Consider the following 21,473-nt stretch of genomic DNA (forward strand, 5'->3'; position numbering starts at 1 on the left):
AGCCTGCGCCCGCTGACATCAGAGAGATACCAAGAGAGAAGTTAGATTGGCTGGATTCTCACGCCCCCCCCCCCCCCCCCCCCCCTCCCCCCAGCCGTGTGTTTCTCGGCGAGACGCCGTTCGCTGCCAGCGGGATTCTCTCCTCCCGTCGCTTGTCAATGGGATTTCCCATTGAAGCCGCCCCATACCACCAGGAAACCCATGGCAGGGGCTGCCAGCATGACAAAGGAATCCCAAAGGCTCGAGAATTCCGGCCGGTCTGTCTTCCTCATTCTGTTTTCAACCTTTCAGAGAAAAAGGTTGAATCCGAGGAGGAAACTAAGCTTCCTGGGGACATTGAGCTAAAAAGAGTGAAGGGAGGAAGGAAAGAGGGTGCAGAAGCCTCTGGCCTCTCATCATCCAATTCTTACGGGATTGGGAGCGTGGACGGTAGAGCAAAGAGAAAGGAGAGACTATAAGGGCTGGGCAGGATGTTCAAAGGAAATGAGCCAGAGTAGGGTTGGGAGTGGGTAGGGTGAGCAGTGGCCATGGTGGTGGAAGGAGCAGTGGCTGCAGGAGTTGGAGTGAAGCATTAGTGATGAGGGAAAAGAGGCGCGCCGGAAATCTCCTGTCGCTAGGATTCTCTTCCCGGGGGAATGAGGTGGCTTCAATGGGAAGTCTGATTGACAAGCGGCGCGGAGGGAGAATCCCACCTCCAGCAAATGGCGTACCACCAAGACACACGCGACTGGAGGAAGGGACAATCCCGCCCATGGTGGAAGCTTCAATTTCCCTAAAACCCCAAGTGCAACCTACGGCCTTTTGGTGACTTTCCCTGCCTCACCATCACTTCCTATTCAAAAGAGAAATAGAATAGAATCGTAGAAAGGTTACAGCACAGAAAGGAGGCCATTCATCCCATCTTGTCAATGCCAGCCCGAGGACACCCAGGTGCCCTTTCTAATCCCACCTTCCTGCATCCGGTCCATTGCCCTGTATCTTACAGCACTCAAGGCGCAGATCCAGGTACTTTGTTTTCAAAAGAGTTCAGGGTCTCTGCCTCCACCCACCACATGTAAGAAGATAGAATGACAAGCAGGAGTCAGAGAAATAGAAAGACAAACACGAGAGATGGATATGAGAGAGAGAGTCTATTGTTTGCAATATGCACCACCATGGGAGTCTCACTCGCAGCAAATAAATCCATTGTCATCGATCATTAGAAAAAAAAGATTCAGCTGGAAAATCTGTGTGAGAAATTGTTGCTGCCATGTGTGAAAATATTAATGGAATAACATAATTTTACAGATCATTTTCTGTCAAGGCTTTTGCAATACCATGTTGCAGCCTCAAAACCAAGCAAGATAAATGCCTTTTGTCTTTGAACAAGCTAATCAAACACGCCTAGAAATGTTGCATTACATTAACTTTTATCTACAGAGGCTAAATATTCTGGCCCCAATAAAGGGCGAATAAATCCCCATGGAGACGATTCTTGGCTCACTGTGAACATGCCGAGCTCGTAAAGAAAAAAAGGATACCTCACTTGTCACCCAAGGCCTCTCCAGCACAATTCCTGAGTAGGCCTCAATTAAGGTGAGAGTCTTCTCAACCCTAATTGTAGCACATTCAAGAATTTTGAGGACCACTTCGGCTGTCATATTGCCAGCTTAGAAGGAGCAAGTGCTCACAGAGCACAAATCAAAAGATTATTTGTAAAAATGGACATGAAACAGCGGGACTGAGGGAGAAAAGGCTTTGAACTAAAGGCACAGAGGAGATTGCACACGCCCAACAGATGGCAATTCTGCCTGTCCACGAATCTGAGTCTTTATGGATTTTTCACTCCTGTTCGCACCAGGCTGGTTCGGCAATGGGTGCGGAAAAATCACGAGATCTGCAAAGCCACTTTTTATGTAGGCATAAATGAATGATCTGGTTAACCTGCCCCCCCCCCCCCCCCTTCCCCCCCCCACATCAGTGACAGGGTGCATTTCCTGATGTTCATCATCGGGAACATAATTATAATAAATAAGCATAGCATTAAAAGGCCCCTATGCCGTAATCATTTTCCCCAAGTTGCCCCCCATTAAAATATCCATCCACGGCAGTGTGATGGCAGAATAGCGTGAATCACGACTGGTCTCCGAAGGTGTGCACCTGGTGAACAGAGCTCAGGTGAGTATAGCTCTCAAGGGTCATACCTGATACTCCCGGGAATCCCACCCACCACCCCCCAGATACCCCATTGGCACTACCCAGGCACCCCCAGCACTACATAAGTAATGCCAGGGGAGTGACGGGGCAGTCCCTGTGTAGCATCAGGGGGCAGAGCCTGGGTAGTGCCTGTCTTGTTATGCTCTAGACGTAGCATAAGCGGCTTCCTTGTGGTGCGCTTAACAAAGGAAGGTTCAGACGTGGAGACAACTTCAACACGTTTATTAAACTATTTACACTTCTCCTACTCGGGTTCAACACTACTGTTAATCCTTCTATAGCTACTCAGACTGACTAACCAGTCTGCTACAATCCACGTGATGTGAGTGATATTAGGGGCTGTTTAGCACAGGGCTAAATCGCTGACTTTTAAAGCAGACTAAGGCAGGCCAGCAGCACGGTTCGATTCCCGTAACAGCCTCCCTGAACAGGCGCCGGAATGTGGCGACTAGGGGCTTTTCACAGTAACTTCATTTGAAGCCTACTCGTGACAATAAGCGATTTTCATTTCATTTCATATTGAATCAACCCTGTGTCTCTACTCACTGACTGTCTCCACTGGAAAGAGGCAGATCATGTGTGTGGTGTCCTTTATATATGGGTTGGTGTAATGCCCTCCTGTGGTCGTGTCACCTCTGTGTGTATCGTGAATGCCCATTGGTCGTGTCCTATCTTACTGACCTATTAGTTGAGTGTCTGTGTGTCATGTCTCTGGTGCTCCCTCTAGTGTCTAACTAGTCTACATGTATTTACGTTAACCCCTTGTGTATTTACAGTGATGAACATCACCACAGTGCCGGGGGCAGGGGTGCCAGGGGAGGTTCCAAGGCTAATAGATTTGGCCACTGGGCGCTTGGGTTGCCCTTAGAAATGGTCTCCTGCCTCTTGCACTTCTAAGCAGTGGGGGAGCAGGTGAATCAGAGGCTGCCCCATGGGACCCGAGCCTTGAAGTTTGTTTCCCCCCACCAATGTGCTGTAGTATATGGTGGAGAAAGCTGTCATTGCTGTCAGCAGCTTCAATGCCGTTTTTACCCCGCCATCAACTTCTGCCCATTGCCCATTGACAGGCTTGGGTCTTTGTAAAGAATTGAGGGTTGAGGAGACATGAATTATTTGACATGAAAACTTTTTGGAAGTAACTTTTGCAGCAACATTAAATCAGAAATCAGCAGGAATGGCGTGAGGCATGGAGCATTTTAATTTTTAAATTCCAACAAAGTGGAACGACTTAAAATTAGCCCAACAGTCTTCAGGGGCTGTTTAGCACAGGGCTAAATCGCTGGCTTTGAAAGCAGACCAAGCAGGTCAGCAGCACAGTTCGATTCCCGTAACAGCCTCCCGAACAGGCGCTGGAATGTGGCGACTAGGGGCTTTTCACAGTAACTTTGTTTGAAGCCTACTCGTGAGAATAAGCGATTTTCATTTTCATTTCATTTCATTTCAATCTCCTTAATTCGGTTCAGAGCAACCAAATGACCTATCGGTTCTGTCGAAAGAGAGGAAAAAGAACGAGTACAAAGAAAAACTCCTTCACATCTCAATGATATTCATGTACTTGATTTTTAAGAAGGTTCCTTTTATGATTATTCAGATGTGCTAATAAATCTACGCTGATTACAAGAAAGAAGCATTCCCCTCTCTGGTTTGATTGGCAAGTGGCTGAGAAAGGCAGGTTAATTAGGATAAACAGGAAGATCTATTTCCTCGTTTGTTCACTTGACAAGCATGCCAAATTAGGTCCCGCCTGTCAATGTCAAAAGGAGCAAGAAAGTACCAGGGCGACCGAGGGCACAGGCAAGGGGAGATAACATGATTTCCAGTGGTGCAGCGTGGTTAATTAGAGCAGCAAAGGAAGAGCTGCATAATCCCCTTCTCATTGTGACTGCTTTGCACGTCCATCGCTTGTACCGGATTGTGGTAACGGAGTGAATCATAGAACATAGAACATAGAAAAATACAGCACAGAACAGGTCATTTGTCCCACCATGTTGTCAGGAATGAGAAAAGTACACAGATAGCAGAGTGTGAATTGAGAGGAAAGCGGAACCACTGTCTTTGTGGAAAGCCAAGAGTTGGGGAACGTGGGTGATGCTGTCAAAGATTTTCTCTGTGACGGGAGCAGCGGTGGACAACCTGCGGCCTGGGGGAGCAGCATGCGGCCCATCTGGGTTCTGCGTGCGGACCAGGAGACATTTCGTTGACCGTTGCCCCCCCCCATGCAGAGTTGCCACATTCCCGCTTATTTCCGTCCGCGTAATTTTCTTTCCTACCCGCATGACTGAAGTGATAAACGCGTGAGCGGTATGGCCTGCAAAATCAGGGGATGGATTCTCCACCGGCGGGATGCTTCATTTTGACCGGCAGCCTGCGGGTTTCCCAACGGCGTGGGTCTGCCCCACCATGGGAAACCCCATTGACCGGCCGGCGTAATGGAGCATCCCGCCAGCGGCGTGAAATAGAAATGTGGAGAGGCGGGGCGGAGAATCCAGCCCCAGGAGTTAGAGACAGGGGCAGGATTCTCCGAACCCCCACCGCCGGGCCGGAGAAACACCGGTTGCGGCGTGAATCCGGCGGGTGGCGGTTTTTCGGCGGGGGCGGGAATCACGTTGCGCTGGTCGGGAGCTGTTGGCAGTGGCCTCCCGCCCCCGGCGATCCGCTCCGCGATGGGCCGAGTGGTCGCCCGTTTTTGGCCACTCCCGCCGGTGTAAATCAAGCAAGGTCCTTACCGGCGGAACCTGGCTCTGCGGGTGGCCTGCGGAGTCCCCGGGGAGAGGGGGGTGGGGCGGGCGCAGAGGTGATCTGGCCCCGGGGTGGGGCTCCCCACGGTGGTCTGGTCCGCGATCGGGGCCCATCGATCTGCGGGTGGGCCTGTGCCGTGGGGCCACTCTAGGCCTCCACGCCGGCCGCTGTAACGGTCCGCCATGGCCGGCCCGGAGAGGAACCCACCTGCGTATGTGCTGGGATCACGCCAGAACACGCTGACGCCAAGACGCGTCAGCCGGCGGAGGCCTTTCGGCGCCGGCTGGCCCGGCATCAACCCCCTGGCACCGGCCTAGCCCCCTACTGGGCGGCCCGACGCTGAAGTGGTTCATGCCGCTCTTCGGCGCCGGTACAGCCCGCCCCGCCGGATAGCGGAGAATCCCGGCCAGAGTTCCTTCAATGTATCTTTCTTGTTTGTGAGCTCAACTGCCCTTGTCTATTAACATCTCCACGTGTTTGCGTGGGTTTCCTTCGGGTGCTCCGGTTTCCTCCCACTGTCCAAAGATGTGCAGGTTAGGTGGATTGGCCATGCTAAATTGCCCTTAGTGTCTAAAAAAAGGTGGGGTGGGGTTACTGGGTTACGGGGATAGGGTGGAGGTGTGGGCCTGGGTAGGAGGCTCTTTCCAAGGGTCGGTGCAGACTCAATCCACTGAATGGCCTCCTTCTGCACTGTAAATTCTATGATTCTATGAACACAGCCAGCGGAAAGCAATTTTTATTAGCCAGAGGCTCAGGGCACAGGCCTGTCCATCACTCAGATGTTCTTGTTTCGGTTAGTGGTTTATGAATGAAACATTATCAGCTGTTGACAGGAGCCCACGGGAACTGCGCTACTCTAATTAGCCAGAGGCTCAGCCCAAAGCACAAATGTGTCTTTTGTTTTTACCATTTGAAGTTGATGGAAGTTCTATTAATATATAAATGATTAATAATTTTCTATGAAATATTCGGTGTGCATTAAATGTATTTAACCTTTTTCATGGGGTCATGGTAAGTGAACAAGCCTGACTTGTTTTAGGTCCACTGCCAATACAGTGAGTAGCTCTGAATAATTAAAGAATGACTACCAATTGTATAATGTGATTAAAAGGTTGACCATTTATTGGAAACGCTTCTAATTTTGTAAAGCCGTTCAAGATTCAGGGCCAGCCGATATTGATGAATGAACAGAGTTTATTAGTTAGCTTCCCTGAGCCAGAGTTTTAAAATCGAGGTGAACATAAGGGTCACTTTCCCTGCTCACTATTTTTCCAGCATGTATTTAATTGGAGCCGGCAGTCACTCTGTAGTCACGGAGATGAGTCCAGGGGCATGCCCCATCAACACTTTTCGGTCATTTGCAAGAGAAATAAATTGTCGAGTAGCGCTGGTGATCAGACTAAAGTAGTCGATTGCCGTCATCACCCACTGCGGGCCACGTCAAAGACTTTATTGATCTTTATTGTGCGTTCGCCGTCTATAAGATCTTTACTGCCCGTAACCAATTTCTACTACTTTGCTTCAGTCCATGAGAAATGTGTAATATTTTCTTTTGCTTCACCACTCAGGTGACAACCGGTGGACGAGTGACTTATTACGTGTCATATCGAAGAGAGAGCTTCGCACAAATGAAACTCCCCAAATATTCATTGCCCAAGGTAAGAGAAATGTGAAATCTTGGCATCCTTTGGGACCCAGTGAGCCTTTTCCCATACTGCATGCTACAACATGCCACAGCATCACAGCCGTTTGATGCTGAGGGTGTTTTAAGTGTCTTTCGTTGTTCGCGAGGGAATTAACATGAGGCAAAATACATTTGAGCAGTATGGCCAGGGGAATCGGGAGTTAGAGAGAGTTCCTTCAACATATCTTTCTTATTTGTGAGCTCGACTGTCTATTAACACAGCCAGGAGAAAACTATTCTTATTAGCCAGAGGCTCAGTAAACATGCTTATCCATCACTCAGATCTGCTTCTTTCGATCAGTGATTTTAGGAATGAAATGTTGTCAGCTATTGACAGGACTCCACTAGATGTGTGTGTGTCTGTGTGTGTGTGTGTTAGATCATCTCGTCACTATCACATGGCTATGTGTGGGAGCTTGCTGTGCACAGATTAGCTACCCAGTTTCCTCCATTACAACAGTGACTACATTTCGAAAATACTTCATTGGCTGTGAAGTGCTGCACTGAGGACAGAAAAGTGCTGGATAAGTGCAGGGTTCTCATATCAAAACTGACAGGACTGGAGCCGACATGGGGTGCAGCACCTGAACCCTGAAAATCAAGGACAGTGAATTAATTTTTCTTTCAAACAGTGCTCGGACACTCCCTACATTTCTTTTATCATCATTGGTTGGGGGGGGGGGGGGGGGGGGGTCATTTGTGCGTGACATGGGAACAAAGGCCGCTTGAGATGCGCCATGTCACCCCAAGAGGATTGGGCTTGAGCCTCTACTCCAACCTCTTCAAGTATTAGTGTAGCCTAACAGCCAATGTGACTGCCAGGGTGAGAGACACACACATACACACACGCACACAGTTCCTGGGGCATAATCATTAACCAGTGCTGAAGACGCAACAGTAAACCTGGTTAAGTTCTTGCCCTATTGAGTGGTCTTCCTCCTTGTGATCTATAGTTAGCGACTGGACCCTAAAATCTGCCACCGGATTTTGTGGAATCCTCCCCTCATGTTTCCAACAACACGTGGATCATGTTTCCTCCCTGGCATCCAACCATCCAAACCTGACAATTGTCCGACATTCAGTAAGACTCTCACACCAGATTGAAGGTTCGCCCATGAGGTGATGCCTCAGATGATGTCTGATCAGAGATTGCCTCGCTCCAAATATGCCCAATGCTGCCAATCCAACTGGATGGACAGAGCAAAATGATCACTGACTATTGGAACTAGAACAAGGTCTCTGACTCCACAGAGGTTCCTCTGACTCATTGATCCAGAACTCAAGAAGGGATATTCCACAATATGGATAGCTCACACCGGGAAGCTGTGCTGGGCCAAGCTAACAAATGGACTAGATTCTATACTCAACCATTTCCCCTTCACCCACACCTGTTCGCATTGCAGACAAAAGATAATAAGATGTTAATAATAGATCAATTTTATCTGACGCTAGTCTCCAAGGCTTTCTTGTTTTCATCTGAAGGCCCACAGCCTTACGACTAAGTAACAGGGCAGCAAGAACAATTACTCACTTCACTTTCTCCCTGGCTTGTGAATTGGAATTTCTGTTCTCTCAGCACAAGGAGTAACGGAGATCGAGATGGCCCCCACTCCCCCTTTCCTGCGTCGCCCTTTCCCCATCTCTTCCTGTGCCCCCCCCTCCCCCAACCAGGTGCTCCCTTCCTACAGGGAGATGCGCCGTGCTGTCTGTCTTCCCGTGCTAGCTATTTCTGCTCGTCTGCTGCCCCCCCCACCCCCACCCACCCCTCCCGAGGCTGGGCATTGCCTTCCTTATGCCCGCTGTCTGCCGATTTTCCTTGTTTAAACCCTCACCTGCCTTCCCCTCTCCTCGCTTCTTTCTTTGGTCCAGTCTTCCCTTTATGATCAGAGCAAGGCAGCACAGTCCCGCCCAAACATGCTCACTCTCCAATGAGTCCAATGAGAATTTTGCTCTTTCACAGCCGTGCCTATTCCTTGTCTCAGCTGCTGATTCTGGCAAACTCATTCGCTTCCTCCGGGAAGTTAAAGTAATGTTCCAGTTTTTTGATATGTGACCCAGAGCCTAGCAGGGAACAGCATGCTGAAACGTACCCCTTTCTTGCACACGGCCGATTTTGCCTGGTTAAACTCAAATCTGCCCCAATGTCCTGGTGGATCCTGATTTTGTGTCCTTCCCAGGTGCTCGCTTTCATCTGGCGTGCCCACCGCAGGATCATCTCACAGTCCTGATATCAGTGGAGCTTTGCAATAATCGCCTTGGCTGCTCCTCGGCTTTGGTTTCGGTCTGAGCGGCCTGTGCACCCTGTCAAGCTTGGGGGTTTAGGGAAGCTGTCTCTACCAACTAAGTTGGCCAGCATTTGAGCAACGTAATCCATCGGGTCGTTGCCGTCGATACCTTCTGGCGGAACCCCCCCCCCTCGACTGCCCACGGCTTTGCAACCTCACACTGAGCTCCTCACAGTGGGCTAAACAGCTGGCTTGGAATGCAGAACAATTCCCGTTCCGGCGTCCCCGAACAGGCGCCGGAATGTAGCGACTAGGGGCTTTTCACAGTAACTTCATTGAAACCTACTTTTGACAAAAAGTGATGATTATTATTAACACGTCCATCTTCCCGAGGCCTGATCCCCTTCCAACACGCGAGGTACTCAACCCCCACCCAAAGGCCCTCATCATTGCCCCAACCCCAAATCCTGCCCACGTACTCACAGATCCCTGGTATGGTTTAATTTGAAATGTTCTTCTTCATAAACAATTGTGATTCCAATTGCGTGTCTCTGTCAAAAATACTTGCATCTGTTTCCATTCATTTCAAGGTAGACAGACCATATCATCCATAGCTGCTTTATCTATAAACGTATTGACCATACTTATTTGACCATATGAGGGGCTGGTTTAGCTCACTCAGCTAAATCGCTGGCTTTTAAAGCAGACCAAGCAGGCCAGCAGCACGGTTCGATTCCCGTACCAGCCTCCCCGGACAGGCGCTGGAATGTGGCGACTAGGGGCTTTTCACAGTAACTTCATTGAAGCCTACTCGTGACAATAAGCGATTTTCATTTCATTTTCATTTCATTATTTGGTGCTGAGCTTGGGACAGGCTGGCCACTCAGCTGCTAGTTATGTTGACTAACTGAGAAAGATGTCCTGTTCCTTGTGTGTGTGTGTGTGTGGGGGAGGGGGGAGGTCATTTTATCTTTGGCTGATGAATTCTGATAGCTGGGATGGAAATAATTACTGGGAGACAGGCGGTTTACCCAATATCGTCTTTATTACATTATTGACCAAGGTCAAAATTAGCCCCATTGTATCCATACTAACAACGTTTACTGCCAAACACACACAGCAACTTGACAAGGCTCCTTCGACAGCGCCTTCCAAACTGAGCACATGCACCATGCAGAAGCAGGGCAGCAGACGCATGAGAAACACCACCACCTGCAAACCTTGCCCCAAGCCACACACTATCCTTCATGGTGGAGGAGTCAAAATCCCAGAACTGCGTTCCTAACAGCGCTGCAGGTGTGCCTGCACCAGAGGGACTGCAGCGGCCCAAAAAGGCGGCTCACCACCACCTTTTCCAGGGCTGTTATGGATGGGTAACAAATGTGGATTTTTCCAGCGACCCCCATGAGCGAGCGAAAACAATGCCTCACTTACACTTCACATTATATAGACTGTCCAACTTCCAATGGCATTCAAACCACGTACTGCAATCTTGCTTGGTGGCAAGTCACGGCCGCGATTCTCCGCAACAATGATGGGTGGGACAGTCTCCCGCTATTTTCCCACCCCCCCCCCCCCCCCAAAATGGCGTGTCCGGTTTTCCGACACGCCGCTCGTTTTTCACGGCGGCCCACGATTCTCTGACCCGGATGGGCCGAGCGGCCTGCCGTTCCCGACCTGTTCACGACGGCGGAAACCACACCTGGTTGCTGCCGTCGTGAACATGGCGCGCCAGGTAAGTGTGGAGCCTAGGCGGGGTGGATCGGGGATCGAGCACCACAACCGTGCTCGGGAGGGGACTGGCCCACGATCGGTGCCCACCAATCGTCGAGCCGGCGTCTCAAGAGGACGCACTCTTTCCCCTCAGCCGCCCCGCAAGATCAAACCGCCACGTCTTGCGGGGCGGCTGAGGAGAAAGACGGCAACTGCGCATGCGTGGGTTTGAGCTGTCCAACCCGCGCATGCGCGGCTGACGTCATTAGGCACGCCGCGGCGCCATTCTTGGTGCGCCGGGCCTTGAAGCCAGGGACAAGGCCTGGCCGCCGAGTTTCCCGGTACGGCCCGCCTATCCCCCCGGGTAGGGGAGAATAGGGGGCCGGGAGAGGCTTCCGACGCCGTCGTGAACCTCTCCAGGTTTCACAACGGCGTCGGGCCTTGCGGAGAATTCCGCCCCACATTTAGGGACGTGCCCAACCATGTGATAAGTTTGGTAGAGTAATGTCCAATTATTGCGAGCCCCAGGTTAGTCCTGAGCACATTGATTGGATGGGGGGGGGGGTTTGAGGATGCTCGTTATCATTCATGTGTTGCTACGGGATCAAGTTGACAACAGCAATCAGAAAATAACATCAGTGCACCTTATAGCATTTTATTTTGTTGTCTTGGCAGGATATGCACATTATCAGTACGGATGACAGCCAAGTGTTTGCCGCCGTGCAGGAATGGAATCAAAACGATACGTACAATCTGTACGTCTCTGATGCACGAGGAGCCTACTTCACCATTGCTTTAGAGAATGTAAAAAGCAATCGAGGGCCGGAGGGGAATGTTATGATTGACCTTTATGAGGTAATGTAATGTCTGTACTCAACAGTACTCTTTCAGATGAAGGTTTCGAATTCACTGAAACATGACGTGAATCAAGCGGAATATTCCAGAGCGTTTACACACTATTAAAGTGCCAGCACTATTGCCGTGATCAATCTGAGAAAGGGATTAAATTATCTGGGAAAGGATCAACTTGTCCCATCTGGAAGTACACTGACGTGTTTGTGGCAGAGCACAGCCACTAATGGATGTAGTGAATGATGTTGTTTGATTGTAGCATTTAAGTGCGAGCTGAGTGTTGTTGGGAAAGAAGGCCACTCTTCTATATTACACAACTTGAAACATTTTCTCCTGAAGATTTAGAACCAATTGCTTTTAGGACCACGGATAGAGAAAGCAATTTTGAAATCTTCAGTGGTTAGTTAAACCATATCGTCTAGAGGGAGATCGCTTCGAAACCTTTAACTCCAGGAAGGTAGCCGTGTTGAAATATATTTGGGGATTTTCTTTGCATGCCGTGGAGTGGGCCTATTAACCTTGCCCCTGTAGATCCCACAATGCACTCACTCCTCCCACAGGAGCTAACATTCTCTCCTCATAGCGCAGTGATTCACCTGAGGTCAAGATTCTGCAGGAGGAATGGAGGGGAGACTTTAGACCAGGGTCGGACATTCCCCTGCCCCTCCAGCAGGCCTCCTCCCAAATTCCAGAGTCAACATGTGATGAGTGACCTGCCGTGAGTAGTGGGCGGAATTTTCCGACCCCCCCCGGGAATCGGAGGGGGGCGGGAATCGTGCCACGCCAGGTAGGGGAGAATCCCACCCAGTACCATCGCCTTTGTCGTTTTACCATGTTTTATGACGCATTGAAGGTGCAGCTGGGAAGGAATAGCAGGTTGTTGTTATTGGGTGAGGTGAGGAGAGGTGGGGGGAGGCTCACAAGGGAACAGAAACACAGCGTTGATGAGTTGGAATGTTTGTGTGTTGGGCATTCCATGTTGAATGCCTGGGGCACCCAGACAAATCACTGAGGGACCTAACTTTAGTGCAGGGCCCTTTCAGTAAAATTTGACCCTGTTGTGCTCAGATGTTTGATTCGGCTAATGGTCAAGTGAAACTTCTCTTTACGAGGCGTCAGCTTGATCGATCTGTGGCCACTGGTCTTACTCCCATGTATGTTGACTGGACTAACAGGATGTGAACTGCTTCCTGTGACAATGTGATGCAAGTGAAAGAGGCAGAGAAAGGGCAGTGAAGGTTGAGGAAGGCGACATAACTGCACAAGTTCCACAACTTTGAGCTCGGTGGGTGGCACGGTAGCACAGTCGTTAGCACTGTTGCTTCACAGCGCCAGGGTCCCGGGTTAGGTCACTGTCTGTGCGGAGACTGCACATTCTCCCCGTGTTTGCGTGGGTTTCCTCCGGGTGCTCCGGTTTCCTCCCACAAGTCCCGAAAGACTGTTAGGTGATGTGGACATTCTGAATTCTCCCTCTGTGTACCCGAACAGGCGCCGGGGTGTGGCGACGAGGGGATTTTCACAGTAACTTCATTGCAGTGTTAATGTAAGCCTACTTGTCACACGAATAAAGATCATACATCCAGTGATGTTTTTGTGGAGGGAAAATGCCTGCGACCCATAACTCAAACTTCAACCCCTCTCACTCCAAAATAAAACACCATTGCAAGAAGATTATTGAATGTGGAAAGAGCTCAAGGGGTTAAATGTGCTACTTCTGTCTCTGGGTTCCCATAAGACAAAGTACAGTCGCAGAGATATAATGTAGCCAGCCTTTTAATTGTTCTCTGTGTGAACCGATACTGTATTTTACTATACAGCATTATAGAGTGAATCAGTGTTCACCACTCGCATGGCAACCAGCTCCACAGGTTTACTTACCAAAGATGAACAGAATCAAACATGTTACATCTCGAACGATTGACACATTACCTCGCTACGAGCAGCATTGAGGGAGATTTGCTAGTACACTGGATCATTTTTTAAATATAAATTTAGAGTACCCAATTTTCTTCCAATTAAGGGGCAATTTAGTGTGGCCAAGCCTGCAGATCTTTAGGTTGTGGGGGCGAGACCTACGCAGACACGGGGAGAATGTGCAACCTCCACGCGGGCAATGACCCGGGGCCGGGATTGAACGCGGGTCCTCGGCACTGCAGGGTAGCAGTGCTAACCACTGCACCACCGTGCCGCCCTGCACTGGATCATTTATATTGGGAACAAGGCTCACATGTCCAACCTAATTCAAGGAAAAGATTAGGACTCATTTCACGGAGTTCTACACACACAAAGTGCGAACGATGTGGGGTGATCCATCAGTCAGTGAAGGTACGAAGCCTGGAATTAGTTCAGAAGCTGTTCAATAGAAAAGTGAAGGACTGCATGCTCCTTCTAGATTGGCGAGATAGATGAGCCCTTCTCATTCACAGGCACCCGGTGAAATCCTTATGGTTCCCATCGTTTTACAATTAATTGTCGCGGACAGGTCACTGAAGAAGGTTAGTTCAATGAAAGAAGGAATATCGAAACTTCAGGACTTGAGTCAATGTCGTAAACCTTTATATTCAATATCTTGAATGTTTTTAAAAGCTAGTCCCCATTTCTGTTGATGGTATTTCAATTGTAACCATTTTTCCTAGGTAGCAGGGATAAAGGGAATGTTCTTGGCTAACAAAAAGGTACAAAAACAGGTTAAGACCTTCATCACATATAACAAAGGACGGGACTGGCGGCTACTGGAGGCTCCCACCACAGATCTGAGAGGCAACGACAATCACTGCCTTCTGGTAAGCCAATGTTACAAGCGTCTCACACGAGTCGTTTGAATCATTTTATTCAGGACTGTTATGCTTTTTCAGAACCAATGTAGACATGAGTAAGAAACTAATGATGAGAAGTTAAGGATCGTTATCAGCATGTTCTTACAGCCAATGGAGCTGAGTAAAATAAAAGGGCAGTGGGTCAAACTTTTTTGGATAAGATTTATATAATCTTTATGATAGTCCTTCACTCGACATTAACTGACAGTCCAGTGCAATTGTACTGGCCCGAAGGGCAGAATGGCCCATTCCTGCTCCAACTTTCTATGATTTTACACAATAGAAGCATTGAGGTGAGACTTCTAATCTAAAAGCTGGAAGTTAATTGTGCAAAATTATCTTTTCCTGCACTCTAAGTATCCATGTTCGCGTAACTTTAATGCGAAAGGGCAGCCTGCTTGGTCAGGTTCAAAGGGGGAGAGGGAAATGCGCAAATCAGGTGCAAACATCAGCCAGATCCTTTGTGTCGCCTTCACCTTTATGGAAACGGAAAATCCAACCTTGCACATGTCAGTCATCGTGAAGGGCAATAGCAACAAAATGCTTGTTTTACTCAGCACTCCTGTGAGATCCAAGACCAGAATGCTGACAGCCACATGGGCTTTTGGTGTGTTTTTACTGTGGAATCACAGGTCAGGTACAGCAGCATAGTATTTTAATTTGGAGTCAGCTCTAAGTAAATAACTGACTCTGGGGTCTCAAACTCAAAAGGAATTTTTCACCCACCACTTCGCTTTCAAAATCTGAAACTTCTCTCATTTGGCAATACTTCCCTGATATAACACACATGGGCTGGGATTCTCCGATTCCGCGGCCAAGTTCTGACACCAGCGTCAAAAGCGGCGAGAGTCGCTCCGGCGTCAACGGGACTCCAGGCCCAGGTATTCACCAATTCCCAGGGGGCTAGTACGGCGGCGGAGTGGTGTCCGCTGCTCCAGCTGGCACATCACAGCCGACGCAAATTCGCATCCCGGCCGGCGCATGTTCAGCTTGTGCGCCAAGGCCGGCGCAAGTTCGCGGATGTGCGTGGCTTCCCGTCTCTGTGCCAGCCCCCCGCGCAGTATGGCAGAACCCTATAGGGGCCAGGCACGGAGGAACATAGGCCCCTCACGGAAATAGCCCACCCGCCAATCAGTGGGCCCCATCGCGGGCCAGGTCACCATGGAGGCCCCCCCGGAGTCGGATCCCCCCACCAGGATGGCCCCCGCAGACAGAACTCCGAGGTCCTGCCGGGTAGGACCATACATACCTACGCCGGCGAGACTCGGCTGAACTCGGCGGGGACTTGGCACGTCGAGGCATGGAGAATCGCCGGCGAGGCGCTTTCAACTGCCCCCGACCGGCGCGCCGGTGATCCCGCGGGCACCGGAGAATCGGCGGCCTGGCGTCGGAGTGGTGTAGGGCAATTCTCGCCCCCCCCCCCGCCAATTCTCCAGCCCGGCGGGGGATCGGAGAATCCTGGCCCATGGGCTTTGTATCCTTATTTTCTTTGGCATAATTGACAAAGCCATACTGCATGAAATCTCCTTTCTACTGCTTTATTCCTGAGTTAAGTTTCTTTGTGGGCTTTTAACCAGAGGACCTGGAGCTCTGTACAGAGCACGGCTCTGACCTGTCCTGAGCAGCTCTCAGCAACAGATTCTGTTGTAAAATCCTGTCTAGTAGGTACACTGCCTATTTGAGTCTCTGGCTGTCTCTTACTTTCAAGGAAATTATCAATCTTCACAGTCCTCTTGTCAACAGCTGGAAAATGGAAGCAATTCTACCCTGTGATATGGCACCAAAAGCACGTACATGGAGGGCGCTTGATGTCAAGGTGCATGTGCAGAGAGTGTGACCTGCTCTCTGCTACCGCTTCTGGTCAGAAGACTGTACACAGCCTAATTTCATTACATTTAAAAGGTAGCAGCGGCCACGATTATCAATTTAAAAGCTGGTCGCGGATGTTGGGTGCTTCTCCTACGATCGGAACCACCTTGGGAACGTCGCGACTGATCGCTCCTGCCACCTGCGAGTCTCAACCCGTACTTTAAAAAACCCTGATCTGGAAGGACAAGATCTGCAGATACTTGGGAACCCCATCACCTAGAGGTTCCCCTCCAAGCCACTCTCCATCCTAACCTGGAAATGTATCGCTGCTCCATCAGAGTCGCTGGGTCCAAATCCTGGAACTCCCTCCCTAACAGCACTGTCTGTGCACCTACACCAGGTGAACTGCAATGATTCAAGAAGGCAGCTCACCACCATGTCTTCAAGGGCAATTGGGAATGGACAATGAATTCTGGCCAAGCCAGAATTGGCAGCACGGTAGCACAAGTGGATTCTCTGTGGCTTCACAGCGCCAGGGTCCCAGGTTCAATTCCCCGCTGGGTCACTGTCTGTGCAGAGACTGCACGTGCTCCCCGTGTCTGCGTGGGTTTCCTCCAGGTGCTCCGGTTTCCTCCCACGGTCCAAAGACGTGCAGGTTAGGTGGATTGGCCACGCTAAATTGCCCTTAGTGTCCAAAAAGGTTAGGAGGGGTTATTGGGTTACGGGGATAGGATGGAAGTGAGGGTTTAAGTGGGTCGGTGCAGACTCGATGGGCCTCCTTCTGCACTGTATGTTCTATGTTCTAAGCCAGTGACGCCAACATACAATGAATTAATTAAAATAGTTCATTTCAGCCAGAGCAGGACACACACAATATTAACCTGATACAATTTCCTAATTGCCTCCAGTGACTCTGAAACCAATAATTCTTTATCACATTCATTTCTACTGTTACATTTTGGCATATTGTTTTATTAATTTTTTCTTTTGTGAAGATACATTTCTTTCCTTTTGCAGAGCTTAAAGAGCATAGGCTGGAGCTAGAATTTTGGTATTGTGCTGGTCTAAATGTTTGCAATTCAACAGAAAATTATCTCATTACCTGGTGACCTTCTACATGTTGTGATTCATCACGCAGTTGATGGATGAACTGGGTGCCAAATAGAAATCGTTTAGATCCTCTGATTACCTGCTTAACGTCTCCTGACTCTACCCATCCCTATTCATCATTGGATTCTAATTAGACCCAGTAATCCTTTAATGGGCTAATCTAAACAAAGTATCCCTTGCAAAAGAATTCTGGGCCCGATTCAGTGGCATCGGTTCGCTCGAACGAGAGCACGTCAAGGCCAGTGAATAGGAGGAGAGACCTAAAATGAGAACCGCGCCAGGTGCCAAACCGTTTGCAACTGGCCCGCCCCCACACCTGGAGTAAATTGGGATCCCACCATAGCGAGGCGAGAAACCACTAATCACCACTTAAACCCTATATCCGTACAATTAATGGGAGCCGCCCCATATCCAACAGCCTCCCTTGATCCAGCGGCCTCCACAGCAGGTGGTCACGCTGGCGCCGATTAGTACTCCTTTGTAAAAACGTGAACCTGGCGGAAGGATTGCTGTGGGGAGCCGAAGAGGCGAGCAGCCATCTTTACTCGCAGGCAGTGAGCCGGGGGCACTGGGCTTGCTGCCCCTGTGCTTGTAGGGGATGGGGGATGGGGGGGGGGGGAGATGGGGGGTGGATGGGGGGGGAGGGAGAGGGGGGAGATGGGGGAGGGGGGAGAGGGGGGATAAGAGGGGGGGGAGGGAGGGAGGGGGGAGAGGGGGGGGGGGGGGCAGCCAGGGAGTTTTCAGGGGCAACATTAGTCCCTGCTTTCTAACCCTACCGACCACCCATAACTCCCACTGACCGCGGGCTGAAGGCTACTGCTAACAGGAAATTGGCAATCAAAGAACAAAGAGATCAAAGAAAAATTACAGCACAGGAACAGGCCCTTCGGGCCCTCCAAGCCTGCGCCAATCCAGATCATCTATCTAAAACTGTCGCCTATGTTCTAAAGAACAATCGTGGATAAGTGAGCACTTCACACATCCCAAGTGGACCACTGAGGAGGGGCGGGCCATGGAACGTGGGGCTCATTGCCCAGCATCCCAATCAGTCCCTGATGCATGGACACTGTGCTTGAACACTGTGGGAGGCAGCACCACAGACCCAGCGGCCAACCTTCCATCACCCAGGGGCTGGGCCACACCCCCGGGCACATGTACGTGGCCAGCGTGTGGCAACGTGCTGTCCGGTGCAAGGTGTCCTGTCTGGTGAGGAGCCCCCCCCCCCCCCCCCAACCCCACTGCAGTCAGGTGTGTGTTGGCAGGGCGTGTTGATGGGGGATCAGGACCCCAGGTCTGGGGGATGGGGCATGGGATTGGTGGTTGGCCCGCATCACGAATCAAAGAGCCAGAAGCGTCATGCTGGTTGTGGTGAGGATTTTAAAATTTGTCTCGTACAAATATACACCACTGCCCACTCTCCCTATGGTGCTGCCCCACTCTCTCCACCCCCCCCCCCCCTTCCCCCCAATCCTTGAGTGCCATCTCAAGGATCCTCGGCGTGCTTGGCCTTCCTTGCTCTAACACTACATCTAGGTGTATCCCCAGTATGCACATCGGAGATGGAGGTAGCCAGCTGCTTACCACATCCTGTGGCCTTCGATGCCCCTGCTGGGCATCCTCAGGGGGCTCTGGGGCTGGAGGGCCCTGGCAGACTTGCACAGCCGTGCCGCCCTGTTCTGGATGCTGACTGCGAGATCGGCTTTGTCGGAGGGGTGGAACTCAGGGGAGTTGGTGGCCACTGTCGCCAGTCCGTAGGGTGGGTCAGGGTTGTCACCAAGCACCCCTTTCTCCCAGACGGTGCCCATCGGGCCCTGGGGTTCACCTCGGGATAAGAGGGGCAGCTGGATTGAGCCCCAGCTGCCCCTGCGCCATCTGGCCTGGCGCTCCCCAATGTCTGCACCCTTCGGCGATGCTGCTCAGTGATTGGGACATGCTCTGCAGCGCCTTGGCAATGCCCACCTGCGACCTGGACAAGCTCCGCAGCGCCTTGGCCATTCCCATCTGAGTCCAGACATATCCCGCAGAACCCCATCAAGGTCCACCTAGTACTGGGTCACATCCCCCATCGAGACAGACAGTCCACCGAGGCCCTCAGCTATGGCCATCACCGACTGCGCCATGCCTTGGACATCTCCACTAATGCTTCTGATGTCATGCGCCAGGCTCTCATCTGCGGTTGCCACGCATTGCCGGCACCATCTCCTGCACCCGTAGCCTCAGGGACTCCTTATATTGGCTATGGACCTGCTGGAGGATCGCTGCCATCCCTCTGTGACTATCATGGCCACACCCTATCAGTTCCAGGATGACCTGGTCCAGAGGTTCAGCATCTGACTGGGACCCAGCTGGGTCCTGGGATCCAGTAGACCACCGACTGTCATCTTGCCTGGGGGTTCCTGCCTCCATCTGATCTGCATCTGCGACTGTAAGGTGCTCGCCAGAATGTGTCCCAGAAGCCTGAGCACTAAGGGTACCCACCGCGGTGCGTGTATCTGTTCTGGTGGAGGGTGGGGATGACAGCTATGATGTCTAGATGGTTGTATCCTCGGAACTCTCCTCCGAGGTGTTCTCATGGGAGGCGAGTGTCGGGGGGGGGGGGGAGGTCCTGGCCGGGGGGGTGGGGGGGGGGGGGGGGTAGAAACCCGGATGGGCCACCGCTCATGTGAGTGACGACTCATTTGATGAAGGAGCCACACTCCAAAATAAACCTGTTGGACTTTAGCTTGGTGTTGTAAGGCTTCTTACCCTGCCAAGACTGATTCATGTGAATTTCTGGGGGAGTGTATTAACCCCCCCCCCCCTCCCCCTCCTCGCCCTTCACCCTCTCCCCCTCCCCCCTGGCAAAAAGACCACGTTACAACATTGATTCATGGAGGTGGCATCAGTTTTGTGTTTAGTAATAGAGGAGAAAATGTTGAGTACAACTTTAACATCAGAGTTCATTACTGAGCAGCATGCAACAAAAAAAAATCCTGGTTACTATAACAACAGTGATGATTTTTCAAAAGTAAGGCAATGGCTGTGAAGCACTTTAAGAAGATGTCTGAGGACATGAAAGGTCCTAGATGAAGGCAAATTCTCTTCTTCCAGTAATGGCTATTTAAATGTGACACGTACAATTTTTTATGAGGCAATGTTATCTTTAGTTGGCACCGAGAGAGACGCCGTTTCTTCCAGATTTAGTGCCGGGAGATCGTCTGTGATGGGCTACCCTGGTGAATTTTACTCCCCCTTCTCCTCCAAAGAGAATTATAAAGATGGAGGCCATAGGCCTGATGGGCACAGTCACGGTCACTGTGCCATACAAATTATATTGTTTTTCCCCCTCATCTACATGGAACAATAAGGGCAGCACGGTAGTACAAGTGAATAGCATTGTGGCTTCACAGCGCCAGGGTCTCAGGTTCGATTCCCCGCTGGGTCACTGTCTGTGCGGAGTCTGCACATTCTCCCCGTGTCTGCGTGGGTTTCCTCCGGGTGCTCCGGTTTCCTCCCACAGTCCAAAGACGTGCAGGTTAGGTGGATTGGCCATGCTAAATTGCCCTTAGTGACCAAAAAGGTTAGGAGGGATATTGGGTTACGGGAATAGGGTGGAAGTGAGGGTTTAAGTGGATCGGTGCAGCCTCGATGGTCTGAATGGCCTCCTTCTGCACTGTATGTTCTATGTAATATTCTCTCACATTGGGCTTTGATGGCGAGGGCAATGATGCCATCATTTTTATAGCGATGATCCCATCACCTCGTTCTAAGTCCCAGAGCCTCGGTCTCCCTTTGAACATTTTCATCTGAAGTGAGCGTTCAAAGCACGAACAATGTAGAGCCACAACAATCCTCCACACTTCATCCCACTGCGCTGGAGCCAAATCTTGAAGGAATAAAAACGCACCATTAAACACAATCATCTTTACAACTTGGTCAAGTTAATTTTTAATCCGTGGTGCAAACAGAATACATGAGGGAGAATCGGGAGGTTTAAGCTCTTGCCAATTGATATCAATCAAATCCCATGGACCTCCCTAAACTGACTTTTCCCAGTCAGTTCAGTGAGACTGGGAAAATGCAGGCTTGTCACATCTTAAAAGGTCCAGGTGCCTTTCTTCCATTGGCATTGTGAATGTGCCAGAAATTATTTTAAGGACATTAGGGCTTGTTTAGAGGGGGAATGTTAGCAGGTCTGGAATAGTTGCAGTAAATGTATGAGTTGCCAAAAGGGAATGGTTTTAGCTGCAGCTGAGGGATTTTGTGAGGAGAGAGGGGCCGTGCCTCCTGGGGCTGCCGCCTCTGGTGTTGCAGGACAAGCTGTGTCAGAGGATGGTATTGGCGAGGGAA

The 21,473-nt window shown here is 50.5% G+C and overlaps 1 protein-coding gene across 4 annotated transcripts in view; it reads left to right on the plus strand.

Annotated features, from left to right (window-relative positions):
• The window catches only part of LOC119979442 (VPS10 domain-containing receptor SorCS1-like), a 1,177,426-nt gene that overhangs the window by 941,842 nt on the left and 214,111 nt on the right, over window positions 1–21,473 (plus strand). For all 4 annotated transcript variants that reach the window (XR_005463722.1, XM_038821670.1, XM_038821672.1 and 1 more), the window contains exons 8-10: window positions 6,504–6,593; window positions 11,233–11,412; window positions 14,046–14,192. Coding sequence is in view for 3 of the 4 variants with exons in the window: in XM_038821670.1 (XP_038677598.1) it covers window positions 6,504–6,593; window positions 11,233–11,412; window positions 14,046–14,192 (417 nt within the window). In the remaining variant the exon portion in view is untranslated. The remainder of the gene's footprint in view (window positions 1–6,503; window positions 6,594–11,232; window positions 11,413–14,045; window positions 14,193–21,473) is intronic.

This window comes from Scyliorhinus canicula, chromosome 16, assembly GCF_902713615.1.
Source record: "Scyliorhinus canicula chromosome 16, sScyCan1.1, whole genome shotgun sequence".
Lineage (NCBI taxonomy): Eukaryota > Metazoa > Chordata > Chondrichthyes > Carcharhiniformes > Scyliorhinidae > Scyliorhinus > Scyliorhinus canicula.